The sequence below is a fragment of the Silene latifolia genome, chromosome Y (genome assembly GCF_048544455.1).
Source record: "Silene latifolia isolate original U9 population chromosome Y, ASM4854445v1, whole genome shotgun sequence".
Lineage (NCBI taxonomy): Eukaryota > Viridiplantae > Streptophyta > Magnoliopsida > Caryophyllales > Caryophyllaceae > Silene > Silene latifolia.
The window spans coordinates 171,134,038-171,161,531 of NC_133538.1; the positions used below are offsets into that span (position 1 = coordinate 171,134,038).

General features: G+C 39.7%; 1 protein-coding gene across 4 annotated transcripts; it reads right to left on the reverse strand.

The window, feature by feature from the left end:
• Nucleotides 1–302: 302 nt before the first annotated feature.
• Nucleotides 303–25,037, reverse strand: LOC141626375 (uncharacterized). Of its 4 annotated transcripts, XR_012535962.1 has the most exons (6): nt 24,674–25,006; nt 24,251–24,540; nt 5,394–5,482; nt 3,992–4,056; nt 1,310–1,471; nt 303–895 (listed from the first exon to the last, which is right to left on the reverse strand). XR_012535962.1 is itself a non-coding variant. In XM_074440229.1 (3 exons), the coding sequence occupies exons 2-3, from the start codon at nt 23,057–23,059 to the stop codon at nt 22,013–22,015; spliced, it is 807 nt and encodes a 268-aa protein (XP_074296330.1). In that variant the 5' UTR covers nt 23,060–24,540; nt 24,674–25,037; the 3' UTR covers nt 21,745–22,012. The 4 variants fall into 4 exon arrangements, 1 of the variants encoding a protein (XP_074296330.1); XR_012535960.1 differs by lacking the exon at nt 1,310–1,471 and having other exon boundaries at nt 413–895; nt 24,674–25,034; XR_012535961.1 differs by lacking the exon at nt 303–895 and having other exon boundaries at nt 1,207–1,471.
• Between the last annotated feature and the right edge of the window lie 2,457 nt (nt 25,038–27,494).

The window sequence follows — 27,494 nt, forward strand, 5'->3', positions numbered from 1 at the left end:
AAAAGACCCTGCCAAATCGCAAAAAAAAGAGGAAAAAAAAATCATAATGGAGACCCCTACCAGGTCCAAAAAAAAATGTTAAACAAAACAGAAAAGACCCCTACCAGGTCCAAAAATAATGAATGAAGTCCAGTAGCAGTAGTCAGACATAAAGGACAATCACATCAGAATGAATGAACAAGGAAGCAGAAGACGAAGAAGGATGCAAACAGAGTGGGCAGCAATTCAGAATGGAGACCCCTCTCAGGTTTTTTTTCAAAAAAAAAAGAGGAGATAAAACAGAAAAAGAAAAAAAAAACTTAGAAAAAACTAACAGGTTCAAAAAATATTAGAATCTGTAGCATGTTTTGTTATCAATATATATCGCTCCCAATTAGGAGTTTTCAAAAAAAAAAAGTGGCAACTAATCGGAGAAAACTAACAATCGTTCCTCTTATTCTATATCTAGAGTTATCATGGCAATAAAAAAAAAAAAACAAATTCCTACACAAACTTTGAGGTTTGTAGAGTTCATAATCCATCCCTTTATTTCAATCCTAATAAGCTACAACTACATTATAAGGCTCTAGACTCCACTTATTGTCACTCCTTAGATTCGTTAGCCATTGTACTCTTCTTTCTAGCTTCATTCTGATCATCCGGGTCATTCTGATCCTTCTTTCTTTTCCAAACCAGACTTCTACTACCTCCACTTTTGTGTCCTCTACTAGAGTCTTGAGTCTTAGAGTTTGTCTGAGTCAGGTCAGGTCCTTCTCCCACCTCAATAGCATCAAGTTGTAACCTACGTTCCGCTTGACGAGCTGATTCACGTTCCTCTATAGAGTGTGATGTCATCCAAACCTTATAATGATCGCTTATGTAGGTTGAGTCAGGAACCTTTTGTATAGTCCAGAACCTACGTGCATTCCAGTATTGGTACCAGTTACGCAAATAAGAATGAGTCATCGGAGAAAATTCAAAGAAATATACTATCTTTTCAGAAATACTATTCCATACAAAATACTACCTTCCCATCATACTTTCACATACATACGTCCATCCTATTTTGAGTACAAAGACGCCCTAAAGTCAGTTCGAGTAAGCTAATTGTCAAAACGCCGCATACAGGTAGGCCTGTGGGTGTCATATTTATTCTTTACTTCTTATATTATCGTAATTTAGCTTTCGTTGTTAGTAAATTATTTGTATAAATTGTTTTAAAAAACGTTTTCTTTTGTTTGAATCGTCAAATATATAATATTACAAATAAATAGTAGAGGCCGTCAGTTTGAGGGGCTGTCCGGGTGCCTAACACCTTCCCTGACCGTACCTTTACCCCTGAGTCCGCAATCTTTGGTTTAGGCCGGAGTGACGGATCAATCCCCATACCAGGGATCAAAAGGGGCCATCAGTGACTGACTCCACATTATTTACAGTGAGCTGACTCAGACAACCCATTCCAGGGATCATCAGTGAGCACATGAATTTGTTCCTGAGATCAAACAAAATATAGTTCGCTCTGTCCGTCAGTCACACATAAAAAAAAAATAGTACTCATCACTTCAGTCTTATGTGAACAATCATCCATAAACCATTGCATTTAGCATTATCATGTCTGAGTCAGTCCGTCTGTCTATTCGCCAAGAATGAGTCCAAATGAGAAAAAAAAATCAACTTCAATTATACCTTCGTTACATCTTGTATGCATCACTTAGTTTATTCAAGGATTACTGAACATGATTTATAAACTTATAGGTGATTCGTTATTTGCCACGTATAGAGTATATACCTTAAGACTCGTATCTAGGCAGTGGCAAGATTTCCTGTCAGCATTTGCACATAGCACCATTCTTTACTTAACAAAAAAGGGATTATTAGACATTTGCATTCAGATCTCATACAGTAATTAAGTCTTCATTATAAGCAGTTGTAAATGTGCATTCACATACTCCATTATAGTCCTGTTATAAAAGAAATAAAATCCTTTTCTAAAGCTAAGATGTCATGATCCAGGATAGGGAGGCGTAAAAAAGACCCAAACTTAGTAGTCACTCCAGCTTGGGGACGAGAGAAAGGTACAGGGAGACTAATTAGTATACCGCAAGCCTTACTTGTAACCCAACCACCAGTCACCATGTCGCTCGAAGAATCACTCAAAGACCTTAAGAATGCTCTATCCATTTTGACCGACCGATTGTCATCCATAGAAGACAAAATCAAGGATGACGGTAGTGGTGAGGATGACGTAACCAAAAAGCTCAAGGACATGGAGAACCTTATCAAAAGAAACACTAAGTATGCTGACCTACTCGATGTTGAATGTAACATGCCGAACATGCGAGGCAAACTACCTCCGAAATTTAGGACCGCTGACCTACCAAAATTCAAAGGTACCGAGCATCCAGCTCACCACATAAGAAGCTTTGTACAAGCAATGGCCTTAAAAGAAGTGGATGCATCAGTTTTTCCTTTATTTTTCCTTCCACTCTAGAAGATGTAGCCCGGAGTTGGTTTTTCTCTCTAGATCCTACACGTGTATCTAATCGGGAAGACATAAAAAGAATTTCGACACAATACTCCAAAGAATGCAGACTTATTGATCACAAGGCGGGATTTAGAAGTTACGAAGCAAATCGAGAAAGAAGGTTTTACAGATTTCTTAGCTCGGTGGAGGAATAAAGCTGCAAAAATGATTGAAAGACCGCCCGGCCGAACAGTGGATATTTTTGTGAAAAATTTACGGAACCTTATAAATCACACCGCGATATGCGTATTGAATCCTTTGCTCGACTAAACAAGATTGGTATACAAATAGAAGATGATGTTGTCGAGTCCACTGCCAAAAATCAGTCCAAAGGTTGCTTTAACAAAGACAAGAAAAATTTTGCTTCAACTTCTAAAGGGGGAGACACGGTGAATGCCTTGGAACGAAAACCAAGGAGGGAATTCACTGATCTAGGTATGAGCCTGTCACGAGCACTGGATCGATTAATTAAGGAAGGATTTATAAAGCCCATTGGACCCACTCTAGATCCAGCAAACAAAAGTCCGAAATGGAGAGAAAATGAATATTGCAAATATCACAGAGGTAAAGGGCACGATACGGATTATTGCTTCACCTTAAGGCATGCTATCCAAAATTTGATTGAAAATCGCACTATCCCTTTACCCAAAGCAGCCCGAAAGCCAAACAATAATAAAAATCCACTCGGAGACGTTCTGGCCATTTCAGCTAATGACTCTATTTATACTGACCCGACTCAGTTTATATCTGATGTTATGGGTTTATGGGTGAGTGATGAGGAAGATGAATGGGAAGATGATGATACGACTCATGATATTTGGGGTGATGAAGAACATGAGTCCCGTGACATTTGGGCAGACAAATGAAAGTGAAGACAACACCGATAATGAACCCGACCAAAATAATGTACAACATCCGACTCGCTCGTAGGCACTATAAGCCTCCTGACGCAAGCCCATCCCAGGCCATGCAAAATAAAGAAGGGGAAAATAAAAATGCACAAGAAGATGATGCTCTCATTAAGTTATTCAAGAAATTAAAAGCTGACATTACTGTTTGGGACTTATTATGCAACTCACTGGAATATAGACAAGCTATTCTAAATGCATTGACAAGTATGAGTGTCCCATCCGAAACTACTCCTACTGAATTGGCGCTTATTTGACAACGGACAGAGAGGCGCCCGTGGTCACGTTCTCTGATAAATATTTACCCCCAGAGGGTATAAAGCATAATAAGGCACTCCACCTAACTACACTATGTAACAAAAAATATGTGCCCCTCTCACTAGTTGATAATGGATCTACAGAAAACCTATGCCCACTCGCAATGCCCAAGCTTTAGGCTTTGAAGAAAAAGACTTTAAGAAGACTAATCGGATTGTTCGTGCATATGACAACACACGTAGAGACGTATTGGGGCTGTTAACAACTAAAATAACTACTGGACCCATAGAAAAGAAAGTCACGTTTCTGGTGATCGACATACCTGCCTCATATAATATTCTTCTGGGAAGGCCGTGGCTTCATGAGCTTAATGCCATATCTTCATCCCTGCATCAAAAAGTCAAAATGATAGTTCAAGGATCAGTAATTACTCGTGATGCATCACTTGCCAGAGTTGAAATCACACCCAATCCAGTATTGCAAGTTAACCATGGTGAAGATGACGTAGACCTATGGGGTTTCAGCGAAGAGGTCACTTTCATAGAAGACAAGTCACAACCCATTGATAAAAAAATTAGCCCCTATTATGCAAATACTACTGTGAACTTAATAATGAAAAACAACGGCTACATGCATGGGACAACAGTTGGTAAGACTCCCAAAAGGGCATCCGACCCTTCACTTAACCGAATCAAACACGACCTCTTTGGTTTAGGGTTTCAGCCATCTAAGAAAGAAATAAGAGAAGCATTGACAAAAAGAATGAAGGAAAAAGCTGCCAAGAGAGACAATAGACCTACAAATCAAACAATAGGTGCATATCCACACACATTAAATGGACAATTTATCAAAGAAGGTGATTATTTTCCATATTTTAACTTTCCAGAACCATTCTTTGTCGAAAAGACAAAACAGAAAGTTCCCGAATTTGAAATATTTGAGGACTGTTACTTTTATGAGGAGGCACTTCCCCTCCCATTAAAAATGCCAACCGAAGATCGGATTCCAAAAGCAAACAATAATGCCTTTGGTTTACTCTTTAGACAGGCACCCATAAAACATTCAGACCATTTTGTCATGGCACTTCAAGACAGCAACTTTGACCCTTCTAAGCTAATCACAACCCATTGCAACAATAACATGGAGCATGGATGGCGTAAAACCTGGAAATGGACTACAACTAATGGAAAGAGTATCAAAATCAGTGTGGGAGAAGGGCCTATGTTTGAGGAAGCCGAGTCCGAACCCGAACCTGAAACCGAGTCTGAGACAGAGTGTCAGCCAGAGCGCAAGCAGGGGTTTTCACCCTTCCATACCCCTATCGAGTCTAGTATTATCAAATCTAGTGTCCTAAATGAGTCGGGGTTTAACCCTATTTCTTTTCATGCTGAGTCAGGGAGTTCCCCTATTAATTCTAATTCAAGTTCAAATTCCGAGTCTAGTGATCTACTCCTTAATGTACTTCTTTCCAAGGATAATAAAATAGCTTTCAATTACTTGTCTGGTTCTCCTACCTCTCCCATATCTTATTCTGATTGTTTAGTTTCCGATGAAGATGAGTTGCCAAAAGATATAATAAAAGCATTAACACATCAGGAAAATAAAACATCAATAATTGAGGAAACAGAATTAATAAATATAGGCACAGCTCAAGATAAGAAAGAAATAAAGATTGGATTGTCACTAAACTCAGAAGAACGAGCAAGTTTGATTAAAGTACTCACAGAATATCGTGACGTGTTTGCCTGATCTTATAAAGATATGCCCGGCATAGAGAGAGAAATTGCTGAACATACTATCCCACTGTATCCTGCTGCAAAACCCGTAAAACAGAGACTTAGAAGGATGAAATCAGAATGGGCATTAAAAATAAAAGAGGAAATACAAAAGCAATTAGATGCAGGTTTTATAAGAGTAGCTAACTACCCGGAGCGGGTGGCAAATGTTGTTCCGGTACCCAAAAAAGACAAAAAGGTTAGAATGTGTGTCGACTATAGGGACCTTAATAAAGCAAGTCCAAAAGACAATTTTCCACTACCCCATATTGACATTTTAGTGGATAACACGGCTGGTCACGCTCTACTTTCCTTTATGGATGGTTACGCGGGGTATAATCAAATTAAAATGGCCAAAGAAGATATGGAGAAAACTACATTCCTCACTGAATGGGGAACGTATTGTTATACGGTTATGCCATTTGGACTTAAAAATGCGGGAACCACTTACCAAAGGACCACTACAACGCTATTGCATGACATGATGCACAAGGAGGTCGAGGTCTATGTAGATGATATGATAGTAAAGTTGATGTGGCTAAAGTCGTATTACCAAATCAAAGTAAACTATCTCAGGACTAACAAGAATAGCTAGTGATAAGACAGGTATCGAATCCACAGGGAGGCGGTAAAAGCTAGTCTAAGAGTATTTAAACTGTCTAGAAGTAACCAATTTCGGGGGTTTTGTTTTGAGTTGATTCTAACAAACTAATTGCAGTAAATAAAGGATGAATAACAATATTATTAAAAGTCTAGGAATTAGGTTCACTAGGTCAATCAGTCGGGGATTATCAATCAATTACTAAATCTATCAAGTTGTTTAAGGTCATAAGATCGGTCGACTCCATTATGCCCTTTAGATCGATTCTAACATGCGGTCGCTATGATTAGATACTTTCTATTTGATTATCGCAGCCTATATCAATTCTAACCCGGTCGGCGATAGGATCGATTCGCTACACTAATTAATAACTCAGGCCTCAAGTGATTAACTAGAAGAATTACAACAATCAAACAACAACTTTAACGATATCAATAGCAACTAATTGATTTTCCCTTCTCAATTAACCTAGATCCCCTTAATCCTAGATGAGGGGATTAGCTACTCATGATTATAATAACAACAACAAACATGATTAAAGATGAAAACATAATTGCAAGATGAAAACAATAATTGAAGAACATAAAAACAATGATTTAATTAAAGAGGAAAGATTAGTACCATACAAAAGGAAGATTAGGGTTCTTAAGAGAGTTTTCCAGCAATACTTAGTAAAATATAACGTAAGTTCTTAATAAAACACGAGTCTTTAATTTATAACAAAAGATTAACGTTTTAGGAAATTCCGAAATAAACCCGCTTGAGGATCCTCGATCGAGTCGAGGTGACTCGATCGAGGATACCGCTCGATCGAGTCGAAGTGACTCGATCGAGGAACTTCTTCACAGGTTCTTTCTTCTCTTCTTTTACTTCTAGTCTTCATGATTCCTCGTTTCCCGTGCCATGCTTCGTGTATTCTTCTATGCCGTCTCTGCCATGCTAATCTTAGCTTGATCATACTCATAACGAGTCATTTCGCATCAAAACACAAAATAGCTACAGATTTACAATTTATTGAAATAAAGCATATAAATGATATAATAGGCACGAAACGGTATGAAATATGATGTAAAGGGAGCTATAAAAGTATATATGAAAGTGATACATCAAACTCCCCCAAACCAAACCTTTGCTTGTCCTCAAGCAAAGCAATCAGGCCAAAACAAAGGACAACAAACATATGGTGAATGAATAACTCAGAGCAAATGTCTAGGCACATACAAGACTCAGCTGTCCATATCTATAACAAAGTAATGACCGAAGTTGTGCTCATAAAACAAATTCAAAAGCACGGGTAATAGACTCACGCAGCTCTTACTCAAGATGTGACATGATACCGAGACTCAACCAAACACTTTTCAACCTTGCAAGACCATTTTGTCGGATTCTCGCGGTTTCACTCATACACTCATAATGGGTGATTTATGTAAGATAGAAAGAAATAAGACACTCACTCAACTTATGAGATATGCATGCAATCTAATGTGATAAGAGATCCTCCAGCTAATACGCATTCACGAAATAGACCAAGTACATGTATCAAGGACAGAATGGTGGTAAAGTGGCATGGGTATAGAAGTGGCTTGTGCAAAAGCACGTATGGATATGTGGGGCTCAGACGGTAGTCGCAGCTCTAGACCAATAGCCAAAACTAATAAGTAATAAATCAAACATCCAACTGGAGAAATAATCTCAACTTTGACAACATATGAGAGAAATGTAAAGGCTCTCCAAATATGCATTAGACTCCAGTGATTACCACACACGACCTCCTAACAAAACTGAATGAAGCATACATTTTTTTCTCTTCTTTTCTCTTTTGAATCTTTTCTTTTTCGAAACTTTTTCTTCTTTTTTTTTTCTTTTTTTTTTCTTTTTTTTCTTTTTTTCTTTCTTTCGAGACTTTCATTTTTTTTCTGCTTCATAATATTCTCTTTTCAACATAAGAGGTCACACAATTGCTACAAAAAGATAGCTACTACCCACATGACAATAAAAGTCCCAACCCAACCAAAGTAGCTATGACAATAAGGCTCAAACAACTGCGACTGTCCCGAAAAGGTAGGCAAATTCTAGAATGTAGCTAAGAAATAGGATATAAAATGGCTACATGGTTCAAACGGGCTAACAAAACTGGGTGATGTAAGGCTTATTTGAACGGTAAGAATCGCCTATCCACATGTACTTAATCAAATGAACGCGCGAAAGCTAAGAAACTAATGTCACACTTATGCAGTTTGATATTACATATACCACAAGGAGACCACACTCATCAGCCTAAATAACAATGAGACCGGTTTATTAATGTTCCCGGCCTAGGAAGCTCTAAAGACCTCAGAAATTTAAGTGGTTTACCAACAAAATAAAGTCAAGTCTACTCGGCATAAGGCATATTGTGACGGTCAAGACTTGAGTAAAGAGCTTTGTTCATCATAGCTAACAGGTCAAAACAATGTATATGGACAACTAGATGAGACTCAAATGCAAAGACAAAGCAAGTTATCATCATTGCTATACAATTCACCAAGACTCGACTCAAAATAAACAAAAATAAACAAAAGACATGTTTTTGGATTTTATAATTTTTTCAATTTTTTTTTGGAATTTTGATTGATTTTTTTTTTTACACAACAATAAATAAAAGCACACAACAGAAATAAACACACTCCCCCAAACCTAAATGTCACAGTGTCCTCATTGTGACGCCTACAGCATAGCAGTCACACAGAAATCCAGCAACCTATAGGACACTACTAATAAAGGAAAGAGGGTAAAAAGGAAATGCAATAAAAATAAAAATAAAGCTAATACCAAATTTGTAATGCAAAGAGCCTCCCCAAACCAAACTGAAAAAGAGGGATGTAGTGACCACCGTCACTCATCGGGCTCCAAACCATCATCAAAACCATCAATATCGATATAAGGACATAAGCTCGGGATCGGAACGGCGCTGCGACCACGGCCTCTACCACGAGTGGGTCTCCGAACACGGCCGCGACCATGAGTGCCTCCAGAGTGCGAGGCGGTGGAAGTAGAAGCAAGAACCGGCCGAATGGGCCTCTCTGGGAACAAGGGATGCCGTGTCCTCCCCAAAAATGTAAGTAGGCCGAGAGGGGCGGACGGAGTGTAGAAGGGACGGCCTAATGCACCAAACTCGGTGCTAAACTGTCCAAACTCGTAGGAGTCACTCCGTAAAGATGAAACACACTACTGTCGTCACCAGGGAGTAGTGTAGTAAGAAGGTGACACACCGCCATACCGTCCCCGTGCTAAAGTCATAGCCTCCATCCGTTCCCACATCCTCCTCTCTCGTCAAAGCGTGTGTTGATGCCGTGTGCATCATCACTTCCCGTTCAACGACGGGATCAAAATGGTAACCCGGAGCATAGCCTGAAGTGGAATAGGTCAAGGAGGTGGAGGAGGAGCGGGCCGGTAGGAACCTCGGCGCGGGGTAGTGGGTGCACGACGTCTCGGCGCCGCCGGTGGTGGTGGTAGTACTAGACCCAGGAAAAGTAACCAAGAGATCCTCGGGGATCAGATAAGTAACGGGTGGGGGTCGTACCACAGCCGTACTCTCCTCGAGGGGGTCAACAGTGGGCAAACGGGCGCAAGGAAGAAGCATGTACGACTCACCTCGGACCCTCCAAAGAATCTGGTCCTTCCCATTCTTAATATCAATATAGGAAATGTCATAGCGAAGGTGGTCATCATCAACAAGTGGCTCATAGTCAGCCATGGGCTCATATGGGTCATCACCCTCAAAGTCACAAACACCCTAGCAATCTTGGTGATAAGAGCACCACAAATAAGGTTCCCGTACCGCCCAATCGCCCTATCAAATGTCGAGCGAGACAAGAGCAGGGGAGAGAATTGGAATGTCTCCTCCCTAAAAGGATTCGTGTAACTAGCAAGTATTAAGACCTCAATAGTGGAGGTCTTGCTCTTATCATCCGACCATACAAAGAAATAACTCGATACCTCAAAAACATACGAAGGCAAACGTGTTGGACATCTAACAAAGCCATAGCAAGATCGACGTCCGCATCCATATAACCAAAGAAACAATGGAAAATAACGAACGGCGACAACCCACCAACACCATACAAGTCCCCTTCAAAGATGCTTATCCAACTCCAAGATTTCGTAAATACGGCCAAAGGTTAAAGACCGCTCAACATTAAGCAAACGAAATCGATTAGGTGATCACCGGGAAATAAGTATAAGAGCTCATAAATTCAAGAGTTAGGGCAGGGTAAGATAACTCGTGGAGCGTGAAAAGACCCTGCAACCCGATTTCATTAAACATGCCAAACATAATGTCGTCTATCTTCAAAGTGCGCAAAATTTTCCTATCAACACATCGAGTGGCACTCATAGACTTGGATAATGTATACACAAACCTGTCCTTCTGCACTTTGTCACGAAATTCGATAAACGGATAATCGTCTAAGGGAGACAAATCATCCTCTGAAGACACAACCTCCTCAGGAATTACTTCGGGTTGTTGAACCGGTGCTCTCCTTTCTCTAGTCCGCTTATTTCCTTGCCTGGAAGTCGACATTATCTACATAAGAACAAGTAGAAAATTAAACTCCAACAATGTCACAAAAACAGTCCCGGTTTTGGCACTTATGGGTCCGAAAAATCAATTTTTAAGACTCCAAATGACAATGAAAGCATCCAAAAACTTAGGGGAACATGAGTATATATCAAATATTGAAGATTCCAAGCAATAGAATACAATTCTAACCAAATTAATGCAAAATTTCTACCCGGATTTTGAAGAACCCTAATTCCCAAATTAGCAAATTAGGCATGAATTTCAACAAGTAAGGGGCTAGAAAGCAAGGAAATAGCAATTGTATACTAGCAAGGGAAGATTTAATACAATAAACTCAAGATTTAAGCATGAAAAATCAGAATTTTCGAGACAAGTGAAGACCAAAACGTGACTTACCTTGGTAGTTTAAGCAATAGAATGGGGAAAATAAGCACAAGAGAATGATTCAATCAAGTAATAAGCAAGAAAGCACAAAGTTTAAATGAGTTTTGATAATGATTGATGAAGAATCAAGAGAGAAAGAGTGATAGAGGAGGAAGTATGCAGGAATTAGTCTCAAATAGAAGAAGGAAAGTGAAAGAAATTAGAGTAATTAGAGCATAAAACCGGCTGAAGAAAAACGCGGAACCCGGTCTGTTTTGGATCCTCGATCGAGTCGCATGTGACTCGGTCGAGGAACCAATTTAAGGAATACCCAACTCTCGTTTTAAACTTTTCTAAATTCAGCACAGGTTCCTCGATCGAGTCGCAAGTGACTCGATCGAGTCGATAGGTTCCTCGATCGAGTCGCCATTGACTCGATCGAGGAAGTAAGCTTGGGCTCCTTTCTTCGCTCTTTGTTACTCATAGCTTCAAATCCCGTCAAAATTCCTGCAAAAGACACTTGAAAGCATATCAAGTACCCTCTCCTCGCCTCTCAAAGTTCAAAGAAACATAAAAACAAAAGCAATACGCGAATTTAAATCCTAATTACAAACTAATGATTTACAAAATCCGAGCCGCCTCTCGGTAGCGGCGGTTTTCATGGGTCCCGCACGACCGTAATTCTTCATCAGTGAGAAGAATCAATGGGGAAGAGGTCAAGAGCCTCTATGATCCCCACGAAAGCACCTTCATAGTACGTTTTCAAGCGGTTCCCATTCACTTTGAAGGTCTTTCCTGTGTCAGAATGCAGTGTAACTGACCCAAATTTGTTCACATCGAATAAAGAACGGTCCAGACCATCTACTCTTCAATTTACCTGGAAAAAAGCGCAAACGAGAGTTAAACAAGAGAACTTTCTCACCAACATGAAATTCTCTTTGCAAGATATGCTTGTCATGCCACTTCTTCGTTCGCTCCTTGTAAACTTGAGCACTATCATAGGCATGCAGTCGAAATTCATCTAGCTCATTCAACTGCATCAGTCGTTTCTCACCCGCCAGTGAGGGATCCATATTCAGCTCCTTAATGGCCCACATAGCCCTATACTCAAGCTCCACAGGTAAATGACAGGACTTGCCATAGACAAGTCGGTAAGGTGAGGTGCCAATCGGCGTTTTGAAGGCAGTACGGTAAGCCCACAAAGTATCATCGAGCTTCCGACTCCAATCCTTTCTATTCTTGCTTACCACCTTTTCCAAGATCCTGTTTCACTGTTGGAAACTTCTACTTGTCCACTGGTTTGAGGATGATAAGCCAGTCCTCTTCGGTGTGTAACGCCATACACTTCATGAGGGAATTGAGATGACGCTCATTGAAGTGCGTGCCTCCATCACTGATCACTGCGCGAGGCACTCCAAACCGTGGAAAGATAGTCTTCTGAAACAGCTTAACAACAGATTTAGCATCACAAGTGGGGGTGGCAATTGCCTCCACCCATTTAGAAACATAATCTATCACTAATATGTATTGGTTCCCAAAAGATGTAAGGAACGGCCCTTGGTAATCAATGCCCCAAACATCAAAAATCTCTACTTCGGAGATTCCAGTTTGAGGCATCTCATGCCTTTGCGAGATATTGCCAGTTCTTTGACAAGCATCACAAGAACGGACAAAGTTAGTAGCATCCTTAAGGATAGTAGGCCAATAAAAACCCGATTGCATTACCTTAGCAAATGTCCTAGAAGGACCATGATGACCACCATATGAAGAAGAGTGACAATGAGAAAGGATGGCACGTACCTCACTATCTCGGGATACATCGTCTCGTATATACCATCAAAGACACTCTCGAATGATAGGGATCGTCCCCGTAAGTACCTCTTCACATCATGCATGAACCTCTTCTTCTCGCGATAAGATAAGTCAAGAGGAAGCGTTCCTCCTACCAAATAATTGGCATAATCTGCAAACCACGGAGTATTTGCACTACAAACTAGAAGATGGTCGTCTGGAAAAGAATCATCGATGGGCAAAATCTCTCTCCCGAGAATCTCAATCTGACAAATGATCTGCAACAACATTTTTCAAAGACTGGACTTATCACGGATTTCCAAATCAAATTCTTGCAATAATAAAATCCATCTAATAAGTCTAGGTTTAGCCTCTTGTTTGGTTAAAAGATATTTTAAAGCTGCATGGTCAGTGTGTACAATAACTTTAGAACCAACAAGATAAGCTCTAAATTTGTCTAAAGAATAGACAACCGCAAGAAGCTCCTTCTCTGTAGTAGCATAGTTGATTTGTGCATCGTCGAGAGTCTTGCTTGCATAATAAATGGCATGTAGCACCTTGTCCTTTCGCTGCCCCAAAACAGCTCCAACTGCATAGTCACTGGCATCGCACATAATCTCAAAAGGAAGGCTCCAATCCGGAGATCGGATAATAGGAGCCGAGATAAGTGCTTGTTTGATCCTCACAAAGGCTTGAACACACTTGTCGGTAAAACACAAAAGGAGCATCTTTATGAAGAAGCTGAGTTAGAGGTTGAGCAATTTTAGAAAAATCCTTTATGAAGCGGCGATAGAACCCTGCATGACCAAGAAAACTACGCACACTTTTAACATTAACCGGGTACGGGACGGAGTTGCTCAATTACCTCAACCTTAGCTTTATCCACTTGAATGCCCTTACCTCGACACCAAATGACCGAGTACCACTCCTTCAAGAACCATGAAGTGGCACTTTTCCCGCTTGAGAACAAGATTGCTCTCCTCACAAATACTGCAAAACCTTAGTCAAGTTTCTCAAGCAAACATCAAAATCAGTACCATATACACTGAAATCATCCATAAAGACTTCCATGATAGACTCTATGTAATTAGAAAATATGGCCATCATACAACGCTGAAAGGTAGCAGGAGCATTACATAAACCAAAGGGCATCCTCCTATAAGCAAATACACCATATGGACAAGTGAAAGTGGTCTTTTCCTGATCCTCAGGATGAATGGGTATCTGAAAGAAACCGGAGTAGCCATCTAGGTAACAGAAATAACTATGACATGCTAATATCTCTAACATTTGGTCAATGTAAGGAAGTGGGAAATGGTCCTTTTTAGTGGCCGTGTTCAACTTCCTATAGTCAATGCACATCCTCCATCCTGTGACAAGTCTAGTAGCAATCAATTCATTTTTATCATTCTTTACTACTGTAGTACCTCCCTTCTTAGGTACAACTTGGACAGATCGACCCATTTAGAATCGTAAATAGAGAAAATAATACCAAAGATCAAGTAATTTCTCAGCCTCTTTATTACCACCTCCTGCATAGGAGGATTTAGTCGTCTCTGACCTTGTGCACTAGGCTTGTGGCCTTCTTCCAAGTGAATTCTATGCATACAAAAGTCAGGACTAATACCTTTGAGATCGTCAATGCTATACCCAATTGCCTTTTTATGAGTTCTCAAAACAAATCAACAAAGCGTATAGTTGACCTTCATTAGGTTAGCATTGACAATCACCGGATTCATCTCACAAATCATCAAGAAATTCATATTTGAGATGAGAGGGAAGGGGTTTCAATTCGTGTTTCTTTACCTCGCTTACCTTAGGTGTGACACCCAAACCGTATACCTTCCGATGTGGGCATTCCTCTCCAGTTAGAAGCTTCTCAATTCGATGAACTGACTCCATGAACCCGTCGATCACCGGATCGAAAACCAGGGCAATCTCCAGAGGATCCCTGTCAAAACACATAGGAAGGCACTCATCAATAGTAAAATCAACAACATCTATACTATGACAAGTCTCTTCTATCATGGGGTTTTTCAATGCTTTTTCTAAGTTGAAAATAATCGTGTCATCCCCCACGCTAAGGTCAATCTCCTTGCTAACATCTATGACCGCCCCCGCAGTATGTAAGAACGGTCTGCCCAAGATGATAGGGATTTGGTTGTCTTCAGCCATGTCCATGACAACAAAATCAACGGGGATGAAAAAATTCCCTATTCGAACGGGAACATCCTCTAACACCCCCAGAGGGTGTTTAACGATTCTATTGGCCATCCGCAGTGTCATATTAGTAACACAACGGACCCATATTTAACTTTTTACAGATAGAATACGGCATAACACTGACACTAGCTCCCAAATCACAAAGAGCTTTACTAATAGAGAGATGACCAATTTGACAAGGGATAGAAAAACTTCCTGGATCCTTTAATTTCGGTGGTGAGTTAATTGGCAACATGGCACTGCACTTCTGAGTGTAAGCAATAGTTTCTACCGCGTCAAAGGATCTCTTCCTTGTCAAAATCTCCTTCATGAACTTTGCATAAGCCGGCACTTGAGTAATTAGTTTAGTAAAAGGGACACTTACCTGTAGATTCTTCACGACCTCCATAAACTTACCGAACTGCTTATCCAGCTTGGATTTTTGTTGTCGGTGATGAAAAGGTAGAGAAATAGTTATGGGCTCGGCTTGCTTATCCTTAGAAACCACTTTTGAAACACCGTCGGCTGGCGATATTGGATCCTCGATCGAGTCAGGGGTGACTCGATTGAGCTGGGTGGATCCTCGATCGAGTCGCCTGTGACTCGGTCGAGGAACCTTTGTAGATTCAGCTTTTTCGTCTTTTTTACTTTTATCGTCAGCTCGTGTTTCAACTTCGTCAGGCTCTTTCTCATCATCACTAAGCTCCAAATTACCCAATCCTTTGGGATTCATGTAAGGGACTTCATCAACAGTAATGGGCACTTCATTCTCAAGACTTTGCAGGTCGGGGTTCGTATAAGAAGTACCGCTCCTCAGCTGAATAACATTAGCTTGCTCATGAGCTTGCTTACCTTGAGGAGGAAGACCTACGGCCTGTTTTGATGGGTTTTGAAGTGCCATCTGAGCCACTTGATTATCTAGCATCTTGTTATGGGCAATCAACTCAGAAATCTGAGCCGTCTGCTTCTGCTGCATTGACAAAGTTTGTTGCAAAAGATTGCGCAACTCTGCCATATCTTTATTCGGAGCTTGTTGAGGAATTTGTTGAGGAGTTTGCTGAGGAGGCTGCTGATATTGATTGTTGAACTGCTGGCCTCCTTGATTTTGCCTTTGATATCCCCCTTGTTGTTGATTACCGCGATTGTTAGGAGGGATATAAGGATTCTTTTGCGGTTGTGACTGCTGCGGGTTTTGCACATTCTGGCTAGACCATTGAAGGAATGGATGCTCCTTCGTTCTTTCATTGTAGAAATTAGAGAAAGGTGTACCCTGTGCACCTTGTCTGTAAGCCTGAAAGGCGTTAACCTGCTCAAATGTGCTCATACAATCACCGCACCATGACCATCCAAACCGCATCTAGCACAAGTCTCCTCTACTTGTTGACTCATAGCATGAACTCTCTCTTTACTACCCAATGATTGGGTAGTCTTCATCTCAAAGCAATCTGGGCAGAAATAGCCTCCACTGTCTTTGCCAAAGCACTATCAACCCCAGTACCTCGCGTGCTTCCCCTAGGATTTCCATACCTCGCGGTATGGGTAGCAATCTGATCAATCAACTTCCACGCGTCACCATCTAGTGTGTTATCTTGAAACCTCCCATTAGCAGATGAATCCAAAAGGGCACGATGATCGTCAAACAACCCGTTATAAAACTGGTTGCAAAGGAACCACTTTGGGAAACCATGATGGGGAACTGATCGAACTAAACGCTTGAAGCGAGTCCAAGCTTCGTTCAAATCTTCAGTGGGTCGCTTGCTTGAAACTAGTAATTTGATTCCTCAAATCATTAGTCTTCTGAGGCGGGAAGTACCTCTTGTAGAAAGCAAGAGCCAAGGAATTCCAAACAGAACTCCTTCGTATCCATATCCATATCTCTTAACCACTCAGCAGCTCCATCTTTCAGAGAGAAAGGAAAGAGCACCTGCTTAACTTGATCTTGTGTCACTCCAGCTGTTAATGGGATTGAACAGCAGTAAGTGACAAACTTTTCCATATGCGTTGCAGGGTCCTCAGCAGCTGTCCCTCCAAACATGTTTCGTTCCACCAAATTAATGTAAGATGGCCGAATCTCGAATGTTCCATTGGTAGAAGTGGGCAGCTTGAAACCTTGTGGAATAGAATCTAAGGTTGGCTCGAGTGACCGCTAGGGTAGACATGATGATATTTTCAGAACAGGAGTTTCAGGAATAGGAATATCAGAGATAGGAATTTCTTCCTCTTCCTCTTCGTAGGACCGATCGGGCTGTCTCTCTGTAGGGGCTCGCTGTTTCGACGTCAAGTATACTCAAGTCTTCTACTTGACTCACTTCTTGATTAAATTTCCGTCTCGTAGCGAAAAGTCTTCTCGGGTTCGGGATCAAAAGGAATAATCTCGGACCTATTAGACCTGGGCATAAACAGAACTAACAAGAAAGTGTGAGAACGGTCTCAAGGAACTGGGTTCCCTGAGACAAAAAGACAAAATAAACACAAAAAGACTAAACAATTGTTGCCTCCCCGACAACGGCGCCAAATTTGATGTGGCTAAAGTCGTATTACCAAATCAAAGTAAACTATCTCAGGACTAACAAGAATAGCTAGTGATAAGACAGGTATCGAATCCACAGGGAGGCGGTAAAAGCTAGTCTAAGAGTATTTAAACTGTTTAGAAGTAACCAATTTCGGGGGTTTTGTTTTGAGTTGATTCTAACAAACTAATTGCAATAAATAAAGGATGAATAACAATATTATTAAAAGTCTAGGAATTAGGTTCACTAGGTCAATCAGTCGGGGATTATCAATCAATTACTAAATCTATCAAGTTGTTTAAGGTCATAAGATCGGTCGACTCCATTATGCCCTTTAGATCGATTCTAACATGCGGTCGCTATGATTAGATACTTTCTATTTGATTATCGCAGCCTATATCAATTCTAACCCGGTCGGCGATAGGATCGATTCGCTACACTAATTAATAACTCAGGCCTCAAGTGATTAACTAGAAGAATTACAACAATCAAACAACAACTTTAACGATATCAATAGCAACTAATTGATTTTCCCTTCTCAATTAACCTAGATCCCCTTCATCCTAGATGAGGGGATTAGCTACTCATGATTATAATAACAACAACAAACATGATTAAAGATGAAAACATAATTGCAAGATGAAAACAATAATTGAAGAACATAAAAACAATGATTTAATTAAAGAGGAAAGATTAGTACCATACAAAAGGAAGATTAGGGTTCTTAAGAGAGTTTTCCAGCAATACTTAGTAAAATATAACGTAAGTTCTTAATAAAACACGAGTCTTTAATTTATAACAAAAGATTAACGTTTTAGGAAATTCCGGAAATAAACCCGCCAGAGAGGATCCTCGATCGAGTCAGAGGTGACTCGATCGAGGACAGCTGCTCGATCGAGTCAGCAGTGACTCGATCGAGGAACTTCTTCACAGGTTCTTTCTTCTCTTCTTTTACTTCTAGTCTTCATGATTCCTCGTTTCCCGTGCCATGCTTCGTGTATTCTTCTATGCCGTCTCTGCCATGCTAATCTTAGCTTGATCATACTCATAACGAGTCATTTCTGCATCAAAACACAAAATAGCGGCAGTATCGACAATTCATTGAAATAAAGCATATAAATGATATAATAGGCACGAAACGGTATGAAATATGATGTAAAGGGAGCTATAAAAGTATATATGAAAGTGATACATCAAAAGTCATTGGATAGAGAAGGTCATACGACCGCATTACAAAAATTCTTCGATAGGCTCCGAAAATATAATGTTCGACTCAACCCGCAAAAATGTGCTTTCGGGGTTACCTCTAGGAAGCTTTTAGGATATGTTGTTAGTAATAGAGGCATTGAGGCTGATCCATCCAAGATCAAGGCAATTAGAAATATGCCACCACCAAAAACAGAGAAGCAAGTTCGGGCATTTTTGGGGCAGTTACAATACATTAGTCGTTTTATATCCAAGCTTACCATGGTGTGTGAACCAATTTTTAAGAAGCTAAAGAAAGGGGCATCTCTTGAATGAGATGAACAATGTCAGCTAGCATTTGAAAAAGTAAAAAAATACTTAGAAATTCCACCAATTCTGGTCCCCCCAAGACCTGGACTACCACTTCTTTTATACTTGACAGTAACCGAGATATCAATGGGTGCAATGTTAGCACAAGTTCAGGATGGTCAAGAAAAAGCAATTTACTACTTGAGCAAAAAATTCCTGGAATACGAAGCCAATTATTCTCCAATCGAGAAATCCTGTCTAGCATTAGTGTGGGCCACTAAGAAACTAAGACACTACATGTTGACCCACACAATTCATGTCATATCACGAATGAACCCTCACAAATATCTCTTTGAAAAGCCAGTTCTTAGCGGCAGAATAGCAAGATCGACCATGATGCTTGCTGAGTTCGATCTTACATTTATGTCCCTTAAATCGATTAAGGGAAAGGATTTCTGATTACCTAGCTGATTTTCCCGTTTCAGAAGACAAACAGGAAGCATACGACTTCCCTGACGAGGAAATATTTGTTACTAATGAAGAATATTGACAGTTATTATTCGATGGCGCATCCAATCAGAAGGGATATGGCATAGGTGTACTTTTGATTTCACCGGATGGGGCACACACCCCTCTTTCAGTCAAATTGGATTTTAGCGTCACAAATAATGAAGCAGAATATGAAGCGTGTATATTAGGACTTCGAGCGGCAGCAGCCTTGGGGATTAAAAACTTAAGAGTATATGGAGATTCGTCACTCGTTATAAATCAGATTTTGGGAAAATGGAAAGTCAAAACTGAGGGCCTGGCACTTTACCAAACATACCTCCAAACCATTCTCAAGCATTTTGACGATCCGAAGTTCATTTACTTATCCCGAGATGAAAACCAATTTGCAGATGCTCTAGCTAAATTGGCGTCGATGATCAATATCCCAAATGAATTAGAAAATATCCCATTATGCATTGAAAGAAGAGAAGAACCAGCATACTGTATGGCCCTCGATAATATAGTAACCGGTGATGACGCACCATGGTTCATAGATGTATTGAACTACCATTTAGGAAGAGGCTTTCCGCCAGGTTCTGATGTAAGGACACAGCGCGCTATCAAAAGGTTTGCAGCACAATTTATTCTAAGTCGAGGAAAGTTATACAAGAAATCTCAGCAAGGGGTACTCCTTTTATGCGTGGATGAAAAGGAAGCTCAAAGAATTATGAAAGAAGTGCATAATGGTACTTGCGGACCGCACATGAACGGTCGAATGTTAGCAAAAAAGATAATGCGGATAGGATATTTTTGGTCGACACAGGAACATGATTGTACTTAGTACGTTAAGAAGTGTCATAAATGTCAGATTTATGCCAATGCACAGCATATACCACCTTCATTGCTGTACAATTTGGCAACACCTTGGCCATTTTCAATATGGGGCATAGATATAATTGGCAAAATCACTCCCAAAGGAACCGGAGGACATGAATTTATATTAGTAGCAATCGACTACTTTACTAAGTGGGTTGAGGCAGCGTCTTATGCTACCTTGACTTCTAAACATGTTGCCAAGTTCATCACCGAAAATATAATTTGTAGGTATGGTGTCCCTCATGAGTTGATTAGTGATCATGGTTCCCATTTTAAGAAAGACGTGGCTGCCTTACTAACGCATTACAAGATCCAGCAGCGTAAGTCATCTACATATAGACCACAAATGAATGGGGCAGTGGAAGCGGCGAATAAAAATGTGAAAACTATAATTGAAAAGATGACAGAAAAGTATCATGATTGGCCTGCAAAGTTACCTTTCGCCTTATGGGGATATCGTACGTCGGTTAGAACACCAACCGGTGCAACACCATATTCACTAGTCTACGGGATGGAGGCAGTACTTTCTATAGAACTTGAAATTCCCTCTCTTAGAATCGCATTGGAAAGCCAAATACCGGAAGTGGATTGGGTACAAGCTCGATATAAAGAATTGCTATTAATAGATGAGAAAAGACTAGCAGCTCTTAACCAAGTTCAGTTATACCAAAGAAGGATTTCTCGTTCTTTTAATAAAAAGGTCAGGGCAAGTAACTTAAAAGATGGAGATTTAGTTCTTAAAGAAATACGGGCACCGGTCAGAGACCCGAGAGGCAAGTTCAAACCAAACTGGGCCGGCCCTTACATAATTAAAAAGATTTTAAAAGGAGGGGCAGTGCAACTGATAGACATAGAAGGGGTTGAGTTCAGTCAATTAACCAATCTTGATCAGTTGAAGAAATATCATGTGTAAGTATACCAAAAAAAAAAAAAAAAAGACCCCGCCCAGGTCTAAAAAAAAAATTAAAAATTTAATGTTAAGTAAAAGAGTAAAATAAAAAAACGCAGCGACAGTCAAAAAAAAAGGACCCATCTCAGGTCTAAGGGAAGATACACATCATTCCCAAGTTAAAGACCCATCACAAGTTAAAGAAAAATGGTAAAAAGACCCTGCCAAATCGCAAAAAAAGAGGAAAAAAAAAGAAAAAAAAAAGAAAAATTAAGAATGGAGACCCTACCAGGTCCCAAAAAAAAAAATTGTTAAACAAAAGAGAAAAGACCCCTACCAGGTCCAAAAATAATGAATGAAGTCCAGTAGCAGCAGTCAGACATAAAGGACAGCCACAACAGAATGAATGAACACGGAAGTAGAAGACGAAGAAGGATGCAAACAGAGTGGGCAACAATTGAGAATGGAGACCCCTCTCAGGTTTTATTAAAAAAAAAAAAAAACTTAGAAAAAGTAACAGGTTCAAAAAATATTAGAATCTGTAGCAAGTTTTGTTATCAATATATATCGCTCCCAATTAGGAGTTTTCAAAAAAAAAAAAGTGGCAACTAATCGGAGAAAACTAACAATCGTTCCTCTTATTCTATATCTAGAGTTATCATGGCAATAAATAAAAAAAAAAAAACAAATTCCTACACAAACTTTGAGGTTTGTAGAGTTCATAATCCATCCCTTTATTTCAATCCTAATAAGCTACAACTACATTTATAAGGCTCTAGATTCCACTTATTGTCACTTCTTAGGTTCGTTAGCCATTGTACTCTTCTTTCTAGCTTCATTCTGATCATCCGGGTCATTCTGATCCTTCTTTCTTTTCCAAACCAGACTTCTACTACCTCCACTTTTGTGTCCTCTACTAGAGTCTTGAGTCTTAGAGTTTGTCTGAGTTAGGTCAAGTCCTTCTCCAACCTCAATAGCATCAAGTTGCAACCTACGTTCCGCTTGACGAGCTGATTCACGTTCCTCTATAGAGTGTGATGTCATCCAAACCTTATAATGATCGCTTATGTAGGTTGAGTCAGGAACCTTTTGTATAGTCCAGAACCTACGTGCATTCCAGTATTGGTACCAGTTACGCAGATAAGAATGAGTCATCGGAGGAATTCCAGGAGAAATAGTATCTAAAGAAGGTACTCGTTGTTTTCGCCCGAATTGTCGTAACAAGCGAGAAGGAAATATGAAAGAGGAGTGAGTAAGGCCAGGTAGTCTATAGTATGTTGTAGAGGATCGCGGGGCCGTCATAGCAGGGATGTGCCACCATGATATAGTCCAACGAATTGGAAATCCACTATTCATCCATTCCCTCCAGTAGCTAAGTGGCTGCTCCCCTTTCACAACTCTTTGTCTGCCAGCGAAGCTATGAGGTTGATAAGATTTGGGATCGAGAGGCCGTTCAACTAGCCGCATACGCTCTTGTAGCCATACCTAGGACAAAGATTTATCGACATAAAATGACCCACACCAGGTCAGGAAAAAAATAGAAACAAAATGACCCACACCAGGTCAGGAAGAAAAAAAGAAAGACATAAAATGACCCACACCAGGTCAGAAAAAAAAAAAGAAAAGGAATAAAAAAAAAAAAGAGAAAGGGAGGAATCGAAAAAAAGAGAAAATGAATCAGAAATAGGAAAATATGTGAGTTGTGTGAATGACACAAGAAATTACCTGAAGTAACAGGGGGCTACCGCAGAATGCAGCTTCTAGATTATGTCGTAAGGTATCTAAGCAATGAAGAGTTTCAGCTAAGACCAGAGGCATAGGTGAGCAGTCGTTGCGCATGTGCTTTACTACTCTTAGAAGGCAGCAGTGTCCGTAAACATTGGAAGGGCTTACAAATAGATAACGGTTGAGCAGGCATAACACCAATGCCCGTTTTTTTATAACGGAAGTCAATCATAGTCCTGGGATAGCTAGGGGAAGTGAAGTGCGCGATCAGACGACAGATATTTACCCTACGTCCGTTCAAAAATTCATCAACACGAGTAGTAATGCCCAGATAATCTTTGAAGTCTTTTCTTAAATCATCATCGAGACTAGGAAGCGTGGGAGAAGATTGAACAGATGATCCAAGGATGGCACTAAATTCCTCCTTCATAGGACATATCTCACGATCCCCAAAGCAGAATACGTGAACTTCGGGATCCCAAAATAAAGCAGCAGCACGTAAAAATCCCAGGAGATCTTAACTTGTTTCAACGATAGTAGCAAGGGTCCCAGCTGAACACCAATAACGTAGTCCTTTTCATCCTTCGTGAGGTTGTCAAGCCACAATTTTAGAGCGTTTTCAAAATTTTGAGACATTGTGAGTGAAGAGAAAATTTTGAGATGAAGAAGTTTAAACAGGAAGTGCTATTTAAAGAGAAGAAAACTGGGGGCTAGTATAAATCTTTATCCGTATTAAATACGGAGTTACCAGATACCCATCCTTGTCAGGTGCAAAATAGGAATAGATAGCTACTGAGATTTAAGAATTCAAGTAGAAGTCGATAAGCCGAACTTTCTCAGAAAAATCACGGCCAAAGGCTGGATTCCTGTCTGAATTCAAATACTCCGTCCCTGTCCCGGATCATGCTCAACAGCACCATCTTTCATTTTTTATTTAACAGAACTAGTAATGGAGATGTAACATAAATCTATCTAGTCTTTTTTTCAAAACAAATGCGTCATTAATTGTTTAGTGTGGTCTTCATTGTCGAAGGTGCATCAACATATATCATTAGCATTATAAGCATAAATTAATTTACATCATGCATTATTATCAGCATAGAACATAAAAAAATGTATTGTTAAAATCATGCTATCAATTCAATCAAATTATCAAGCACACGACTTGATTCGCGAGACCAGTAAAGCTATAATTTCAATTGTATTATCAGGCATACGACCTGACCAGTAAAATCAAATGAAAAAAAAAAGAGGAAAAAAGACGAATCTGAATTAAATATTACATAAAAGGACGGAACCACTCACAGTTCGAAATGGAGCCTTGGATAACGACCAGTAGGTTTGATAATAGTCCGTTAAGGATGGCTACGGGCGCAACCCACGCTGATTTTATCCCATATCAGGAACCAAAGGATCGACGGTGCTCTGTCATCAATCATATGGTGGCACAACCGCCGTTCTCATCCCACATCAGGAAACAAAAAAAATACGACGATGCTCTTTTATCAGTCACCTCATCGCCAAATCCGAAATTGTAATGAGGTTACAACGGCTTGCGTGGATCTCAGGATAAGATTGATTGGGGATTTAATTTTCTGAGCACGACAGACAAATTAAAGAGAAACCAAGTCAATTGGGAAACAAGGATATGACTATTTGGAATTTCATCAGGCAAAACGATGGAGGAATTTGAGAAATTAATTAGAAAACAGTCAAAGAAAAAAAAACCTGAAATCATAGTATGGAACAACACTTGATCAAATGAACATGCAAACTTTGTTTGACGATTGTCAATCATTGTGTCTCCGTGTGTCAGCACAAATCACGGCTACGACAACACAGCTCCGACCAATGGATCGGCATTTTCTCTGATGGGCAACAACAGACGGGTTAAACAAATTGAGTGGAGCTTCCTTAGCAACAAGGAAAAAAATTGGTCCAGAAACAAAGTAATGGTTGATTGAGGATTCAATTTTGTGAGCAATAATGAAGGAATTGATGGGGAAAATCAAATGTTTAGGCGTGGGATTATGCCAGAGAAAGAAAAATTAGATTTTCTTTAAGTGGATAAGCTTTCACGCAATGACACGTTAAATGGTCCGCTTATTTCTTACCCGTCTTTTAATTAGGCGTGTTCAATTGCCCGTCTGATTCGATTTTAAACACGCTCGTGTTGAATAAAATTTTACACCTTTCTATTTTTCTGAAATAAATTTTGAAATTAACCAGCCCTTTTCGTGAAATAAAATTTTGCGATTTTCAAATTCAACTTATTTCGAAATAAAATTTTGAAATCCTTTGGTCGGCAGGCCCTGACATGCATTTTGACTTCTTAAAATAAAATTTTCTGAACTTACCTTTTTTGTGAAATATAATTTTGCAATTTTCAAATCCTTGGTCGGCAGGCCCTGACATGCATTTAAGTTCTTAAAATAAAATTTTCCGAACTAGCTCTTTTTGCGAAATAAAATTTTGCAATTTCTAAATCAATCGGTCGGCGGGCCCTGACACACATCCAAGTTTTTAAAATAAAATTTTACATTCTATTCCTATTTTCAAAATAAAATTTTGAAATTAAACTTGGTCGGCAGGCCCTAACATGCATTTAAGTTCTTAAAATAAAATTTTCTGAACTTGCCCTTTTTGCGAAATAAAATTTTGCAATTTTCAAACTTATTGGTCGGCGGGCCCTGACACGCATCTAAGTTTGTAAAATAAAATTTTACGATCTTATCAATCCTTTTTCAAAATAAAATTTTGAAATTCCTTGGTCGGCAGGCCCTGACATGCATCTGAGTTCTTAAAATAAAATTTTCTGAACTTTCCTTTTTGCGAAATAAAATTTTGCAGATCCTAGTTTGTAAAATAAAATTTTACATTCTATTCCCTTTGCAAAATAAAGTTTTGAATCCTCGGTCGGCGGGCCCTGACACGCATTCGAGCTTGTGAAATCAGATTTTGCAGGTACACTCTTGAGCTAAACAAAGTTTAGCTATTCCAGATTCTAGCAGCAAAACAAAGTTTTGCTTAACCAGATTCCAGACCAGGGAAACAAAGTTTCGCTCTACCAGATCCAGACGAGCTAAACAAAGTTTGGCTATACCAGTTCCAGACCAGTGAAACAAAGTTTCACTATGCCAATTTCAGATCAACGAAACAAAGTTTCGTTGCACCAGTTCCAGCTTCATTCCAGATTAGTAAAACAAGGTTTTGCTAAGCCAGCTCCAGATTCCAGCTACTCCAGACAGGTAAATAAGAGGCCCAGGTACGTTTCTTAACCTTTATCTGTCCCGACCGGACTACTTTGACCTTCGTCTTACTCAGACTCGGTCAAAGTGGGGGCTTTTGTAGACACCTCAAAATGTCTACCGGCCTTTGAACACCCGATGATGAGGCCTTTATTTAATCCGGAATGAAACTTACTTGGATTTGATATAGGGTTATTTATGCTCAAAATTGTCCCAAAAATAACCTTTTATAACCCGGTCCACTTCGACAATTTACTACATACCTAGCCTCTCTTAATTAATTATGGGAGTAATGTTATATATTAACGGCACAAAACTGTAAATATTAAGACGACATTTAGTCGGGCAAATAATAAAAGTAAATGTAAGGCATTACACCTTATGTTGCTTTAGATAATAATTGGACGACATTTAGGTCCAAAGCAAATTAGAGTCCAAAGCCACAATTCACATGTATAGTCCAAGACCATGTTTCACATGGAGTTCCCGACAACGATATTGAATTTTGAAACATTGTTTTCCCCAATTGTTCCACCAAAGGATCACATGCTTCAAAGTCCAAATAGGAAAGTCCAGTTGCCAACATGATCAGAGTTATTAGCAAAAGGAGTTTCAGTAGAGTTTTCAATAAGAAAAACGGACGAAGGAACTAAGCTGCCAACTAAAAAGATCATGGTACATTGATTTACGGATAGAGTTTGGTAGGACAATTCTATCTTTCGAAAATTTCGGTTGTCGTCCAACACTCTCGTCTTAACTAGTATAAATACTCCCCTTTGCTCCCTTATTCAGGACGGAGAAAATTCAAAGAAATATACTATCTTTTCAGAAATACTATTCCATACAAAATACTACCTTCCCATCATACTTTCACATACATACGTCCATCCTATTTTGAGCATAAAGACGCCCTAAAGTCAGTTCGAGTAAGCTAATTGTCGAAACGCCGCATCCAGGTAGGCCTGAGGGTGTCATATTTATTCTTTACTTCTTATATTATCGTAATTTAGCTTTCGTTGTTTGTAAATAATTTGTATAAATTGTTTTAAAAAACGTTTTCTTTTGTTTGAATCGTCAAATATATAATATTACAAATAAATAGTAGAGGCCGTCAGTTTGATGGGCGGTCCGGGTGCCTAACACCTTCCCTGACCGTACCTTTACCCTCGAGTCCGCAATCTTTGGTTTAGGCCGGAGTGACGGATCAGTCCCCATACCAGGGATCAAAAGGGGCCTTTTCCGTTTAAACTGTTTTTGTATGTTTTTTTATAAAACCTACTGGCGACTCCACATTATTTACA